Genomic DNA, 16,943 nt, shown 5'->3' with positions numbered 1-16,943 from the left:
AGATAGTGAATATTTTTAGACTTTGTGGGCTGTACAGTCTCCACTGCAAGTATTCAACTTTGCTGTTGTAGCATGAAAGCAGCCCCAGTCAATATGTAAATGAGTGAGTATTGGGAGTGTTCCAGGAAAATTTTATTTATTAACACTGAAATTTGAATTTCATATAATTTTTGCATGTCACCAAATATTATTCTTCTTTTGAGTTTTTCCAACTTTTAAAAATTGTAAAAACTATTCTTAACCCACAAGCTATATAAAAACACTTGGCAGACTGGATTTGTCCACAGGATGTAGTTTGCTGATCCCTGGTCTATATTTTTCTTTTTTGGGAATCGTCCTCATCTAGTTTGGAATCAGTGCTATATTAATAGTGCTCAATGAATTTTGAAATTTTCCACTAGTTTTTACATTTTGGAACAGTTAAAATTGCATAGAAATTATCCTTTTATTGAAGGTGGTGGAGCTAGCTCATAAGACCGTCTAGGCTTGGTGCCTCTTAGGGAATTAGATAACTGAGTATATTTTCCATTTTATCTCTGGTTAAAGAAGTTCTTCTAGTTATAACCTTTCAACTTATGAACTATTATGGGTGTAAAGCTATATACCAGAGCAATCCATTTGTTCTTCCTGCCACAAGATGGCATTATATTTGTGTTTTGGAAAGATCACTCTGGCTGTGGTGTAGAGAATGGATTGGACCAGGGCAAGTGTGACCTCAGGAGGTAAAGTGCTGTTGTCCAGGAAAGAGATGATAGTGCCTTGACTGCTGTAACTACTGCTGGATGGAAGAAGAAAAGTTGGATGGATTATAAAAACATTCAAGGAGGTATGTCAGGGATTTTCAAGACCACTTCCAGGTTCAATGGTTCACTACGAGGACTTATAGGATTCAGCATATAGTTATACGCATGGCTGTGAGTTATTACAGTGAATAGATAAAAAGCAAAATCAGTAAAAGGAGATGGTATATAGAGTGGAGTCCAGGAGAAACCAAGGTCCAAGCTTCCAAGAGGCTTCTCCCAGTGGAGTCACACAGGATATGCTTAATTCCTCTAGTGACATGTGATGACAACACATGTGAAATGTTTTCTACTAGAGAAGTTTGTCTGAGCCTAGGATTCCAGGGTTTTTATCAGTAGTCATGCAGACGCTGTCTACCTAGCATGTACAAAATTTCAGAATCCTAGAAGGAAAGCAGGTGTTCAGCACAAAGCAAGTTGTTTGTATAAACAGTTTAAGTTCAGTGACTCCCTCTTATCAGGGAATGGTAGAACTCTCCCCAAATCCAAGTTCCCAGACACCAGCCAAGGGGCAACCTTGTAAGCACACCTTTCAAAGGATAGCAGTCTTAGGCCCACATTGTTAATGTTAACTCTTTTCTGTGTTTTCTAATTCTTAACTATGTTTTATACACAGGAAGTAAAGCCAGTATTTTTCTATTGCATTTCCATCTGAAGGTTGGAAACTTATTAAGGGAATATACTTTGGAATAAATAGCTTTGTCATTGAGACATGTGCCAAAGAATTACTCATTCCAGGTAAGGTAAGACAGTTAAAGTCTGTACAAACTGTTGCATCTTCACTAGTTAATCAAAATATTATACATTGAGGACTTCCTCTGTAACTTGCACAGGATCAGACATTGTGGATACAAATGATGAGCAAAATCAGATGTGATCTGTGCCCTGATGGAGCTCACAGTCTAGTGGGGAAAGAGAGACATTGATCAGATAATCACAAGGAGAAATATTTAAAGACAAAATTTGAAAACTGCTGTGATGGAAAGACATCTAGTATAATGAGAATAAAAATGGGCATCAGACATGGTTTGAAGAACAGGAAGACTTCCCTCAGGAAGGGACATTTGAGCTGAGCCCTGAGGGATGACTGGGCATTAACTAAGTGAAGTGTGTATTAGAGGTAGTGAAGGTACGGAGTGGGTGGTAAAGCATTTCAGACAGAGGGAGAGTCCTAAGGCTGTGTAGATTAAATTAAATGCAATGTGCCAGAACCTAAGAGAGCACTAGAAAAACACCACCAAAAATTTAAAAAAATCTTCTCAAGGTTATCTGTACCTGTTTGTAAAGTTGCTACACAGGTGGCTCTGAAATTCTTCTGGGTAGTGGTTCCATTTCAGCCCAACAAGAAACGGATGAAGAGGTGTAACTGTGGGAGCTGGGAACCCAAGCGTATTTGCAAAGAGTTGCTCAGAGCAGAGGATCTGAAGCTTCTTTGATAAGTAGAGAGTAAAGGAAGTGGTTTCAGATCTAGAAGGTACTGTTTGCTATCTCACATACCACCTCTTAGCAAGTCATTTCCTCAAAGTTTTACAAAACATCCTGAGGCCCTGCACCCATAGTTCTGAGGGAACCACACCCTAGTCTCATCATTGAAAAACCTAGTCCTTTTATCCCTTTTCTCCAAGTGGCACTGTGAGTGACCCATACAATCTTACTCTCAAATTCCCTAGAAACAGACTCAAAGTGGTTTCCAGGACTTCTATTCTACTCTTGATGTCTGGGTCCCAATCCGAGTTCAGTTCAACAAATATTTATTTATTTATTTATTTATTTATTTATTAACATCTTTATTGGAGTATAATTGCTCTACAATGGTGTGCTAGCTTCTGCTTTATAACAAAGTGAATCAACAAATATTTATTAAGCTCTTCTAGGCATTGGCTTCTGTGATGAGCGCTCTTACTGAAAAGATGAATAAGACAAAGCTGTTGTACTAGAGGGAGATGGACCCCAAAACATATGATTTAAATGCCTAATTTCTCTGTTTCTAGGATGATCAAGGCAGAACTCCCTGCTCTTCCTCTAGACATACGCCTCTGCTGTGCTCTGGTTTCTTGTTTCTGTTCCTGGTCCTCCCTATCTCTAGGTTTTCCATCTTCTCTCAGGATCCTGGTCATCTCTCTCACAGCAGACTTCCTTTTCCCCATTCTCTGTCTGACTACCTCAATCCATGGTAACTTTGTGTCTGTTCAGGGTCTGAGTTCTCAGCTGCACAGAGCCTTTATCATATTGTTGATAGTCTTTGATGTTTCAGCTACTTATTTTATCTCTTCTTTTCCTGAAAAAGCCAAGTAAGACACAAACAGAATAGATGCATCATCAAATATTTTTGTAGTTACTTGTTGAAATGGAGCTTGTAGTTAGGCACTTACAAGGTGCAGACAATACTTTATTAATGGAAATTTACAAATGCATGAAATAAAAGATAACATGTAGAAAGGATAAAATACCCTGTTACAAACATGGCACCTAGCTTCTGAAATACGTTTAGCAACATTTGCTACTAGTGAGCATAATCTACATGCTTGTATTAATTAATCCAAGTTTTTGAGGATCCAAGGTTTATTAGGTACTGTGGACACAAAGAAGAGGAGAAAGTCTTCTGAGCCAAAACAACTTATTGACCAGTTGGGGAGACAGTTAAGAAAATGCCACAGCTATATAATTATAAAAGAATATGATAAATGCTACTATTATGCATTTATGTACTAAATGCTGTAGGAGTGTAAATAGGGAGCTATATATTTAGCTTTGAGTGAGAGGTTTTGGAAGGCTACACAAAGAGGGGATACTTGGTCTGATCCTTGAAATATGAAAGAGCCAGAGATGGAATGGAGAGAAAGGCATTTCAGGTGGGGGACGCAGCATGGGCAAAGGCATGAGAGTGGGAAAGGATATGGTGAGTTCATGGACCCACGATATTTCTATGTGGCTGGAGCCTAGGGAAGATGCAGGTGAGGGGCCTGGAAAATCTGATGGGTCAGATTGCTAAGGAGTCTGGTCCCACAGGAAAATGAAGTGATAACTTCCATGTTTTAGAAAGATTGCTCTTTATGTGATAGCAGCCCAGGTAATAACTGATAAAGGAATGAACTGAGAGACTGGGATAGAGAGGGAGGGTGTGTTTGAGAATTAGACAGATTGAGGAGACATGGTTGACAGGGGCGAAATAGAGGAGTTGGAATTGACAAGACCTAATAGCTGATTAGATGTAGGGGAGAGGTGAGGTGATGGGAGAAAGAAAGAAGACTCGAGGATAAAAGATTTCTTTGCTTTGGGTAGCTGCTGATTGGTGAAGCAGTGAAGAATAGCAGTTCAGGACACAGCCCCTGGAGTTGGAAGACTAGGAATTGATTCCTGGTTTTAATATTTGTTTGTCTGAGTTACTTAGCCTTTCTGTGACTCGGTTTCTTAACTTGTAAAATGGAGGATGATTGCAACTACTTTGGCGGTAGATAAGTTTTAATGTTTCTTGTGGGCTTTAAATGAGTGAATACATATAAAACATCAGGGCAAGAATGGTACATAGTAAGCACTCAGTAAGTGTCAGCTATTATGATTTGGTGGGCCATTAACTAGCACAGTGGAAACAGACAGAAAGCAAGTTGGGGAGGTCAAGGAAAGACCTGTGAGTTCAATTTTGGGCACACTGAATTTAAGGTGACTTCTGACATCCATGCAGAAATGACCCATAAACAGCTGGAAATATAGATTATAAATTAGTGATTGAGATTATGTGTTTTTAAAAAAATTCCCTGACAGATAATTTATGTAATTATTTCCTGTGATAAGACCTCATAAGAAAAAAATCTCTATTTCCCACTTGCAAAGATATGGCCACTTTCAGTTCCCAGAGTTGATGCAGCTAAACCCAGAGGCTTGTGTAGGGCTATTCAGAACTGCCTAGGCAATCAGCCAGCAAGAGCGATGATAATAATTATCATCCAAAGAGAGGATAGTTCTCTTACGCATTCTCTAAATAAATTTCTCAAAGTCTACAAGCCTCTAGAGAATGTACTAGTCATTACTTTACTTCCTCAAATCAGAACTTCAGGACTTTTACTAATGGGCCTTTGTCAAAATGTATTAACATTTTAATATGAAAAACCATCAAGGGCTCATCACACTTGGATGGAGGATCATTAAAATCTCAAGGTGCGCAGCTGTTTCTTAGCCATGAAATAGTATAGCACAACTCCCCAGTTCTTACCTCTTCTATTCCTGTTTTTCTTGTGGTTTCAATAGTAGAAATTTACACTGTGTTTTTCTCATTTTGTAACAACTCATCAGAAATGCTTAAGACCTGGATTCCTTGTTTGCTAGGAAACTAGCTCTGTCCAAAATGCAGAGAGGGCTTCTATCCAAGCTTCCTTAATGGCTGTTTCCAAAAGGAAAGCTGGGTGGTTATCCAGAGAACAACGGAATTAATATATGGACATGTTGACTTAGAGCTGCAGTTATTGTCTTTAAAATATTATTATATGTACATATTCATTCAACAAATATTTGTGGGCCACCTATTATGTGTCAAGCAAGGTGGCAGGTGTCTGATATACTTGAAGCAAAGTGCCAGGTGTTGGGAATCCAGAGCAGGTAAAGGGAGGCAGCATGGTAGAGTGCAAGTACTTAGCCCTTGATGACAAGAAGTCCTGAGTTCAAATCCTGTCTTCCCAAGCTTACTGGCTTTGCTAAGATATTTACTCCCTCAGCCTTAATGTAAACTAGAAGAGTTAATTTCTATTTTACAGCATCTAGTGTAGCAGTTGGTGTACAAAGTAAGCCCTCAATTAACTATTACAGGCTCCCTGCCCTCATATAGCTCTTTATTTCCATCACTATTATTCAGACATAGCCCCTGTTCCCTCACTAGTTGAGGAGACAGGTATGCTGTCAGGTAATTAGGATGTAGTGTAATAAGTGAAATAATAGGAGCAGATATTGAGTTGAGGATTGAGAGTTAAAAGTTTGATATACCATGTTAATTTAGCACAATATCAGATACATTTGTGTTGCAAGAACCTTATTTCACAATTTTGGTTTAGCATCTTATGACAGTTTCAGGCCTATAAGAACAGCTAATATAATGATCCAGGGCTTTACTGTGTGCAGGCACGGAACACCTCATTTAATCCCCACATCAACCCTACAAGGTAGGAGCCAGTATTATCCCTATTTTACAGATGGGCAAACTGAGGCACAGAGAGGTTAAAATAACTTGCCCAAGGTCACATATCTAAGAAAGCAGGATTCAGACCCAGGTACTCTAGCATCAGAGCCCACATTTGTGACCACTCATTACACTTTTTCCTATTATGTCCTTAAGCTTCATTTTACAGCCAATAGGGATTGTCACTAATTACATGCGAGAAAATTTTACAAATCAAGGGAAATTCAGGGAAAATTCAAATAGAAGGAAAGTAATGGATCTTGAAGAAAATATAGCCCGGTCATTTCTTTTCTCCAGGAGTAACCATGAGAAGTGCTTTCTGTTTACATAGCCTGGACCAGCTGGGCCCCTTCCTATGCCCACTTTCCATAGGTGGCCCAGTCCAGCGCTTCTCCTGTGGGCTGTGCAGTTCATAATGTTCTATAGCTTTAAAAAAATCTCATTTTAAATCAGCTTCACTTTCTTTTTCTGAGAGGCATTAATTGCAACTTCTTATTCTCTCAGTTCCCTGGTAAAGCCCACCCTGACTTGCGAGGGAGTGTCCGGTCTTACCGCTGCTTTCCACTAGAGGGCCCTGCCCCTGAGATTTCTATTTCAATGCACATTTTTAAACTAGCACATCTTTGTCTGATACAAGATCCTCTCCACTGAAAGAATACTTTGATTTTATAGACCTGTTATTCATAATCTAGTTTGTATGGAAATATGTGAAGGGGAAAATAAGATCACATTCATTTTACAGAAGGATTATCTGAGAACTGAGCCCTTGGGAACGGGGTGAGAGTAGCTTACGTCTTCATAAATCAGAAGATTCATAGGAAAGAATCAAACACGGTGGTCCTGAGTCCCAAAGCTCACTTGAAGAATTTCTGTGCACTGGTTCCATCCCAGGTTCGTTCTTCTGGAGGACCTAAGGAACACTTATCTATGGTTCTTTCCTGTCTTCTTTCCTTTCTCCCTCTTTCTTCCTTCCTTCTTTTCTCCCCTTTCTTTCCCCCTTCCTTCCTTCCTTCTTTCCTTCCTTCCTTTTTTCTTTCTTTCTTCCCCACTTTCTTTCTCTCTCTCCCTCTTTCTTTCTTTCTTTCTTTCTTTCTTTCTTCCTTCCTTCCTTCCTTCCTTCCTTCCTTCCTTCCTTCCCCCCTTTCTTTCTCTCCCTTTCTTTCTTCCTTCCTTTCTCTCTCTCTTTCTCTCTCTCTCTTTCTTTCCTTTCTCTCCCACCCCATCTTTCCACTAGGGTGTTAGTATACTAAGAATGTGACTGAGTAAGCACACCAGAGAGAGGCAGTGGCAGCAGTTACAGAATGAAGATATTCAGGAGCAATCCCTCAACTCACATAAAGGAGTACTTTTATTTTAGAAGAAACAGCCTTTTCAGTGTGACTTTGGAACTTCTTCATCCTTTAGGACCACATCTTTTTATTTCCTCCTTCATACCCTTCCCTAGGGTGTCTGCCTTTCACCTCTTCACACCTGGTTCATTGCATCACTTGATGTCTTAGCTGGTCTGTCTAACTGTGAAAATCTTCTCCCTCCAAAGTGTCCTTATACTAGGAATAGCCTCTGATGTCTGCCTCTTGATATGTAATGCTTGCCATGATTTGATTCCACTGTGGTTATTGGCTCCTATCCACCAGTATTTCCAATATGTATCTTCTTTGCAAGCTGGCTGGTCACTTTCAATTCTATTCAACAGCATTTATAGCTCACAAGCAAGGTACAAGGCATCATGCTGGCTGGCAGTAGATGCAGAGATGAATAAAGCTATTACCTCTCATGATCACCTCTTCATGATCATGAAGTCATGGGCCTTGCCTTTAAGTAATGGACAACATAGAGGGAAACAAATAATAATCTATACTGTAAGGTAGAATGAAATGAGTTTTAATGACAGAAAGACCAAAGGTGTGGGGGAAGGAGTGCAAAAAGAACCATAGTTAATTTGACTAGTGATACCAGGGAAAGCTTCATAGACGAGGTGACATTTGAGCTGGGTATTGAAGGATGTGTAAATGGACAGGGGAAGGGGGCATACATTCCAGCTGAGCACTGTGCCACACACAGGCAAGGGACTGTGAACATGTGTGGTATATCTGTATTTGGGTATACCCCAAATACATGACACAGATGCAGTCATTTTCTTTCTTTCATGCCTTCTTCACTTGGATGCCTTCTGTCTTCTTCATTCTCTGCCAAATCCCATCCATCCTTTGAGGTCCAGCTTCAGCTGCACTTCCTCCATAAGATCTTTTCTGACTGTGCTAGCTCATGCCACTCCCTGTAGCATGTAGTTCAGAATTTAACTGTAGTGTTTGTTCTGTAGTTAGACCAGGGCAGACATCATGCTCTTCTTACACTTTGGAGACCTTGCAACCCCCAACACAGTGCTAATGAGAGTCAGGGCTAGGTGGTTCTATGGACCCATTAATGGGGACTAACAACTTCATTCTGCCTAAATGCAGTTTATTTCTGCTATCCAGCCTGGGATTGTTCATGGAGGTTTAGGATTTAGCTGGTTATCTTTGCTAACACATAAGGGAAACAATTTTTCAAATGCTTACTTCAATGTTCTGCTCAGCCATAGGTGATTCCTCCTCAGTGCTGTCAGGGGAAGGGGGAGGGTCAATAACATCAGCTTGAACTCCACGGCTTTCTGGGCTGAGCCTTAGGAACTGAGGTGAACCCAATTTCATCATCTATACTGTCATCTACCAAGTTCCCTCTAGAGAATGACTGCTTCCTTCAAGGTCTATTGTTTTGATGGTTGGGTTCCCCTAAAGTGCCAGAAATATAGCTGAGAAATTCCTTTTAGAGAATGGGGTTACTGGATATGGCTTATTCTTCTTGATGAGGCTGTTTGGAGTGTGTATTAGCCTGGTTCTGCAGAGAAACAGAACCAACAGGAAATAGCTAAAAAGGAATTGACTCATGTGGTTATGGAGATGAAAAATTCCAAGATCTGTAGTCAGCAAGCTGGAGAGGTGATGGTATAGTTCCGGTCTGAGTCCAAAGGCCTGAGAACCAGGAGAGCTGATCGTGGACGTTCCAGTCCATGTGCAAGTCCTAAGGCAGGAGAAGACTGTTGTCCCATTTCAAAGACAGGCAGAGAGAGAGAATGGATTTTCCCTTACTCTGCCTTTTTGTTCTATTCAGGTTTTCAATGGATTTGGTGATGCCCACCCACACTGGAGGGGAATATTCATCTGCTTTACTCAGTCTACCAATTCAAATGTTTATCTCATCCCTCACACTCACAGCCTGAATAATGTTTAACCAGATATCTGGGCACCCCATGGTCCAACCAAGTTGACACATAAAATTAACAATCACAGAGTGATATAGAAGGAAAACTTGGCCAGGAAAAAATATATTATGAGGTTTCTGAAGTGGAGCCTGAAGAAAAATGCCCCAGCAGTCTAGTTCCTACAGAAAGAGCATTTTCCAACACTCTATTGGGAGACTGTGTCTGCACAGCTGAGAGCCACAACTCTGATGGCTTCCCATGCCACACAGTCATATAGGGTTGGGCTGGTCCAGCCAGGTGTACCTTGAACAAAGTTTCCCAGGCAAAGGAATAAACAGAGGCTGAAATGCAGTCCACACCCTCCATGCCAAGCCATGTACTCAAGTGAGGGGCTCATCTGCCCAAGGCGCTGTGTGGACTTGGGGAGCCATGGACCAGGGCTCCTTTCATATATTGAGTGTGAGCAGAGGCTCCTAAGTGGTTTGTCATGGCAGATTACAGGTGTGTAAAATGTGGATCCTTCACATATGGGGTTGCTGGGAAGAGTCATCACCTCTGGTCATACACAGCCTCCAGCCATGAGCAATCTTGACTGTTTACCCCATTGGGCCATAAAAATATCTTCTCCATGTGCTGCGATGTGAAGAAGGGCAGGAAGCACTGTGCCAAAGGACCTTCCTTGTTATTCATCAGGAAGGGAGAGATTTCAGAAAGGGCATGCATCTAGGCACGAGCTATGTCCAGCAACAGAGTGTTTGCTTCTTTGCTTACATGTTGGGATCTGGTGATTTGCAATCTCCAGGTAAGATCTGGGCAGAGCAAGTCTAGGTCTGGAGCATCTGCCAGTAGGTATGGTTGTAGATCAGTTTCCATGGGGAGAATTCCATCTGGGAGCCTAGATCACGATTTCATAGCTTGAAGTCCCAGGAAGTTTGCTGTCCTGAGTGTTGGTTTTCCCCATCTGCACAAAAGGGAGAAGGAGGACATGTTGACTGAAAGGTGCTGGTAGGGAATTCCAGTCCCACAAGGAGCCCTCGAGAGTCATGCAAATGGCACAGACAGATGCCTTAGATTTCCCTTGTTCTGGGGTAAACTGGGGTAGCAGGGCCTTGCCCTTTGCTGAGTCCCTCACCTCTGTTCCAGCCACCCAATTTGGAAGCCTTCGGGTAATCAACTTCTTAGCTTAGAAAAAAGCAGCAGTAGAGAATGTGGATATTTGCATTGATTTTGATTATAGGCTTGAGGCAACATCCAGGCTCAAGCTACCCATGTTCCATGTTCCTAGTTCAGCCTTCATTCCTTCTGTACCCCAGTAACTGCACCTTGGTCTATATGTAGTGGTGAGTCACCTCCACTGGTGTCATATGCTCTAGTTACTTAGAATACTGTAGACAACCCTCCCATTGGCTTGCAGAGTCCTAGGTTTTAAATTACACATTAACCAAATTAATAATTGTCATCCAACTTGTCTAGAGGGTTTACTTTGAGATGTCTCAATCCAAGAGTCCCTGATTAATCCCTCAAATCTAGTCTTTTCCAATTGTATTTTCTTCTCTGTTTCCTCCCACTCTCCTTCCAGTCCTGGTTCAAACATGCAGACACCTTGCTTCCCACTTCCTGCTTCTCCTTCCTTTTCCCTCCTCCTCCTCTTTCCTCACTCACCTCCTTCTTTTCCTTCTCCCTCCTTTCATCTCCTGATCACTGAGGAAGTCAAGGTCTTTTTATCTTGTTCTCCAGGACACTTGGCTTATCTTTACATTCAAACTGACGGTGCATTGAGTTCCCTTACGACCTTCCTACTTGGCCAACTCATAGATGCCTCATAGAATCAGTTCTTAATTCTTATTCATGGATTCATTTGCATTCCATTTTGGTATCCCGATATTTCTTCTCACTCTTCATTTGTTATCATTATTGTCCCTTTCCTCTGAGACTTCCGGGTTCAAATTTATCTTTCATGATTAGCTTCCTACCTATTAGCTCAGCGATGAAACAGAAACACAGAATATTTGATTCACCCACATACCCCAGAGCTGTCCTTACTATAGCAGAAATGAGGACCCTCAGACAGTATCAACCCTTACCAGATTCCCCAAACTGAAAGTCCTGTCAAAGTTCAGGACTTACCTGCTTTTTTTGCATAATTGAGAGAAGGACACTGAGGCACAGGGAATGTGAGTGTCACTAGAGCTCTACAAATGGTTGGGCATGTTGCACACTGTGAGAGTCTGCTGAGGGAGAAAATGGGAACTGGGGTTCAGCCTGTGTTCTACTTGCCCCTGTGTTCTACTGTGCACTTGGTGTGGGCCTGTGTCTGCCCAGGGTAGGGGGAAGGTGGGGGACACCTGCTTTCTAATTTCCACACTGTGAGCTAGCATTGGCCTTGGATGTTATAGAGGCTGGAGTTTCCACACTGTAGTTCAGAGGCCTAGGGGCTCCTGCATATAAAGTGTGGCATCAGCATCAAGGAGGCCAGCTTGTGGATGGTCATGGACCTGGGGAGTAGGGCTGTGTGTATGTGTAGAATGAGACCAAGGCCCTCAGCAATTAATCCTTAGAAGCATAGAGTCCCAAGGGAACCAGCTGACTCCTGGTTGGATGGACAAGATACAGCAGAAAGGTTGGAAAAGACAGGACAACAGGGATAAAAATCAGAAAGTCTTTACCTTATCAGAGTACTGCACTATGGAATAAGTCATGTTCACTGGCTCCTCCTTGGTGGGGAGCACCTGTAAAACATCCATCTTCCCTCAGTGAGGGAGCCTGGGCAAAATCTTATGAGTCCCCCTTCTTACTTCTGCTCCTGCCCATCAGCCCTCCCTGGTTGCACTTTCACTATGTGGCCTCCTCTTCAGCTTCAGCTCTGGTTCCATCCAGCTTTGGAGAGGATCAGGTTCAGGTGGGGGTGAGCATGGGACTGTTGGCAGCCTTTGGGCAAAATCTTCAGGAGCCAAGAGGAGGGGTCAGACTGAGTCTTGCTTAGTCAGAATTTTAGCTTTCCATGGGCTCTATGGACCCAGCTGACCTATCAGTCCAAGTAGAAGGCTGGATTGACCGGGCAGACCTCAGTTTCCCTTTCACTCCTTGGAGACTTTAGCAGAGCAGGCTGGTGGGGGCACAGAGAAAGGCAATACCATGTAGAAGCCTGGTTCAGGGTGGAGGTGAGGGAGGGACAGGCAGGTAAAAGGCAGGCAAGAGGGGAGGCTGTGGGACAGAGTGAATCAGCCTGAGGAAAGCAAGCTGTTGCTGCAGCCAGACCAAGAAGTCAAGTTCAAGGGGACCTCTCTCAGTTCTGTGCCCTTGAAACCTCCTTAGCAACTTGTTCACCTGTCAGTGGCTACATAACAGCTCTCACCTCACATCAGGGACTCCCCTGTTGTGGGTCCCCTATAGAAGGTGCTTTGCTCTTAGTCTTGACTCTCATCTAACCTGGAGCCAGGCCCTTATGTGGAAGCATGAGGCTTCAACCCCGGGAGGCTGTCATGGGGTGACACTTGACCACATTCTAGTCCTCATAGAAAGACTCATGGCATCATTTCCCTGATCTGGTATTTCCTGGTTGGACCCCGCCAGGCTCTTGGCTGTGGCTGCTGCCCATGACTCCCTGTCCTGGGGGGCTGTGGTGGAGACCCACGAGTAGCATCACCTCACCTTGGACTGGGGGATTTCATCATAGATCCTGGGCTCTGCTGTCTGGGTGTCTCTTGGAACTGTGATGTATGTGTATATTGTTTTCTTTGAGGCAGCATCTGTGTCACAAACAAACATAGAACCACAATATGTGAAATGTGGATGAATTTTTTGAGGTGATCTATTCTAATGTCCTCTTTTTCAGATGAAGAAATAAAACCCCAAGAGGTTAAGTGACTCCCATACTCTTGAGATGGATGCTTGGATCCTTGACTATCTTTTCCTTTTCTAGGGATGGCATGTGGTATGGGAGACACCTGGCTCAGGTTTCACCCAGAGCTCAGTGGGAATTCTTTTCTGCTCCAAAACCCACATTAGGGTAAAGAGATTCTCCCCAATCCCTGTGTGGACACTGAAGGTAGCTTTTCCACCCAGGGTCTTACTTACTGTCTCTGGCACTTAGCATCCACTGCCTTGCATGGCTAGTTTTCTTTTCACGTGAGGGTCTTAATTTTTTGACTAGAATGATTCTCTCTAGTTATACACTGTGTTGGCCTCTTCTGGTGCATACCTTTCTTTTACCACCTCAATGTTAGACCTGTAGTAGATGCTCCACAAATATTTGTTGCTTGACTGATTCAGAGAGTTAAAGATTTGTTAAGCTCTCTCCACATGTCAAGCTATGTATGAGGTCATGGAGCAGCAGACAAGAGAGATAAGTCCCTACATTTAAGAATTCGTGGGCATTCCTCCCAGTGTACTGCTTTTCTTTGCTCCTAACATGGAACATTTGAGGGTCAAGTTGAAAAGAGATAGCCAGAATTTGGGGCCTTCATATGCCAGGGCACCAACATATCCGCAGACAACAAGTCTTAGCTGAGCGATATTACAGGAATCCAGTGTTTCAGAGTTTAGTCCTGTCGCAGCCCCTGCCTCAGACCTGGTGAGTGAGCCGGACCCAGTGCTCTGTCTTATCTCATTTGCAGATGAAAAAATAGCCCTTATTCCTTCTCATGAAGCTGTGAGGGATTGGAGGCAGATGCCTCTTTGAGGAGCCCTGAACATCACCTATGGCCTGAGCAGGTTGTGTGATTTCTCCCCATCATGAGGCCATTTGAGTTACAAACTCTCTTCCCCCAGAATGCCCCCTTCTGTGCCAAACCTAGGTTGGTCGATTGTAAGTATAGTATCTAACACTGACTGAGTACTCACGAGGTACCAGGCACTGGGCCAAGTATTTTATATGTGTAATTCATTAAATCCGTTTAATAAGTATATGCAGCACATCCTATTTTTATGCATATTTTACAACTGAGAAAATTGAGACAGTGATAAAATAACTGGTAGTTGATAAATGGTCAAGCTGGCACCTTCACCCCAGATTGCCTGCAAAGTACAAGCTTAGGTTTAACCACTCTGCTGTGAATACATCTCTTCCATCATCCAGGGAAAATTGTGGCTGAGAACTTACCAGGGTTCTTACTGAAGGTCTTCAAGTAGGAACCTGAGGAATCAGGCACAAAGGAGAGTAAGTAACATGGAATCAGATGTAGAGCCTTGCTATATACAGGCTTGTTATTATGATCGGTGGGAAAACAAGATTTTGGGTGGACACGGAATAAGGAGGAATAGGAGGGTATAATGATACTCTAGGGCCCAAGATCAGGTTTTCTGAATTGAGAATGGTTACAATTACAGAATGATCCAGAGGGACCCAAAAGGATCTAGTGACAACCATGGAATATAAAATTAGTACATGTCCCTCAATGACATTTCAAAGGTCACAGTTTTGATGGAATTGGAAGTGACCTTGGACACCTAGTCCAAACCTCATTTCACATGTGAGAACACTGAGTCAGAGAGGTAAAGACATGTATCCCATGAAGCACAGCTTGATAACTGCAGTGCTAAACTCAAACCCAAGTTCTGCGCCCACCACATCTTGGTGACCCCAGTAATATATTTTAAAGACCATTCAGGGTAATGTTATATAGTCCTCTGGACCATCTTTCTGGGAGATGGTAAGGTGAGGGGCTGGGGATTTTAGGAAGGGTAATTCCCTCGAACAAAGGATATTTCCACCACACCTTGGGTAAATGACTTCAGTCCCAGGAAGAAGGAAGAAGGAAGGTGCATTTCCACATTTTAACTTCTGAAAAAATCCTACCTTGTCCTCTTTTGTGCAAAAGGAACACAATCACTGAAAGTAGAATGATTAGAAGCAGAGGGAGCACAGCCAGCCCACTCAGCAGCCCAGTGTGGCGAATATGGAGGCCCACTGCGATGTCTGGAAATAGAAGATGCGGTGAGACTTGACTCTCAGGAAATAGGCCTTAGAGGCTGGGCAAGCTTGTCCACATTCAGGGGCACTCCCCTGGGGGACACTCAATATGGATAGAGGGGAGTGCCAAAGCTCCGAAGGAAACTGTACTTCCTGCTATTAAAGGTCAAGATCAGAAACTGAACTGGGGAGCTGAGCGGGGGCTGCCTCAGAACACCCTGAAATGTCCGGCATCACCCAGAAGGCTTTGGATTCTTTTCCAGGGCTTCTTGGGAAGAGAATTCCCCTGAGTCCAGCCCTGGCATAAGGGAGGCACCTTTCCCTGGAGAACTAGGGCCGATTCAGGCCTTGCAGCAGGTTAGAGTGATTTCTGAGACTCCAGGAGAGATGGACAGAGATGGTTACCTGCACAGAGCTGCTGGGCAGAGATGGAGTCAGAATTGTTGCTGACAGGGTTCCATGCTGTACATGTGTAAGTCAGCTCTTGGTTGTCAGGGGTCTGGAAGACTCGAAGGACATTGCCTTCTTCCCCCAGTGGACTCCAACTGTATGTCACATTCTTTTCTTCTTTCTCGACAGAGCATGTCAGTGTGACATTGCAGGTGCTATTCACAGATGTCATTAAACTCTGAGTAATTTTTGGCTTCCCAAGCCGACCTACGAGGAGAAAACACATGAGCCAGTGGTAAGCTGGAGCTGGCCTATACCAGCTTGTGGGAGCCAACTGTTAAATTTTCAGAAATTTTCATGGTGGATGTTAAAAACTTACAATGAAATAAATTATATTAAAAACAAAGCTAATAACTCTTCAGAACTCATCATTTTCTAATTTTTTTCAGACAATTTACTATAATCTATGCTCTAGAGGTTATTTACATCTATTGTATCTATCCCTTGTAATGATATATCAATACAAAGTCTTCCCAACTCTGCAGGTTTAAAATCAGCCAAACTGGGAGTATTTACACCAAAGAAATTGGCAAATGCTGCAAACTAGGGCTTGACTTATTGCTTTCTTGATTGTCACACTAGACTTCAGAAAACAATGGAGGAGAGGGTACTGAAGGAGATTAAACTAACAATGCATTCTGTCTGTAGCCATTATATTGTGAATAGCACACAAAAAATTGGAAATGTTCTTCCAGTATTTGAAAACCACTATCCAGTTCAGCAAAGAAGTTGCTCACGTCATTGATGAACAAGTGAAGTTCCAATATATATGTCTTTGTTGAATCACTTTTTTCTTATTACTGAACTTAAATGAAAATATCAACCAATCTATATGTTGGTTGCGTTTATCCACTCCTCATGTTGGTTCCTTCATCAGTTGCAACCATATGTTGGCTAGGGATATAAATGCTCAAAAAAAACCACTGAAAGGGGGGAGACCTTCAAGATGGAGGAGGAGTAAGATGTGGAGATCACCTTCCTCCCCACAAATACATCAGAAATACATCTACATGTGGAACAACTCCTACAGAACACCTACCTACTGAACTTTGGCAGAAGACCTCAGACTTCCCAAAAGATATATGTATTTTTTTCCCTTTCCTCTTTTTGTGAGTGTGTATGTGTATGTTTCTTGGTGTGATTTTGTATGTATAGCTTTGTCCTAGGGTTCTGTTTGACCAGTTTCTTTTTTTTTTTTTAGTATAGATTTTAGTGCTTATTATCATTGGTGGATTTGTTTTTTGGCTTGGTTGCTCTCTTCTTTCTTTCCTTTTTTATTACTTTAAAATTTTTTTCTATTAATAATTATTTTTTTATTTTAATAACTTTATTTTATTTTTTCATTCTTCCTTTTTTTCTGACTTTTCTTCTGTG

At 42.4% G+C, this 16,943-nt stretch overlaps 1 protein-coding gene across 4 annotated transcripts in view; it reads right to left on the bottom strand.

Moving 5' to 3' along the window:
• Positions 1–7,879: 7,879 nt before the first annotated feature.
• CD84 (CD84 molecule) overlaps positions 7,880–16,943 on the bottom strand; it is a 40,986-nt gene continuing 31,922 nt past the window's right edge. For 3 of the 4 annotated variants that reach the window (XM_024116241.3, XM_024116242.3, XM_024116244.3), the window contains 6 exons: positions 15,525–15,776; positions 15,006–15,125; positions 14,310–14,342; positions 12,860–12,957; positions 11,875–11,937; positions 7,880–10,169 (listed from right to left, as the gene is read on the bottom strand). In XM_024116241.3, coding sequence (XP_023972009.1) covers positions 10,104–10,169; positions 11,875–11,937; positions 12,860–12,957; positions 14,310–14,342; positions 15,006–15,125; positions 15,525–15,776 — 632 coding nt within the window. In that variant the 3' untranslated portion in view covers positions 7,880–10,103. The remainder of the gene's footprint in view (positions 10,170–11,874; positions 11,938–12,859; positions 12,958–14,309; positions 14,343–15,005; positions 15,126–15,524; positions 15,777–16,943) is intronic. The other variant, XM_024116243.3, reaches the window with a different exon arrangement.

The sequence above is a fragment of the Physeter macrocephalus genome, chromosome 4, assembly GCF_002837175.3.
Source record: "Physeter macrocephalus isolate SW-GA chromosome 4, ASM283717v5, whole genome shotgun sequence".
Lineage (NCBI taxonomy): Eukaryota > Metazoa > Chordata > Mammalia > Artiodactyla > Physeteridae > Physeter > Physeter macrocephalus.
The sequence above is the reverse complement of the archived record's forward strand: the minus strand, read 5'-3'. Positions and strand labels throughout refer to the sequence as shown.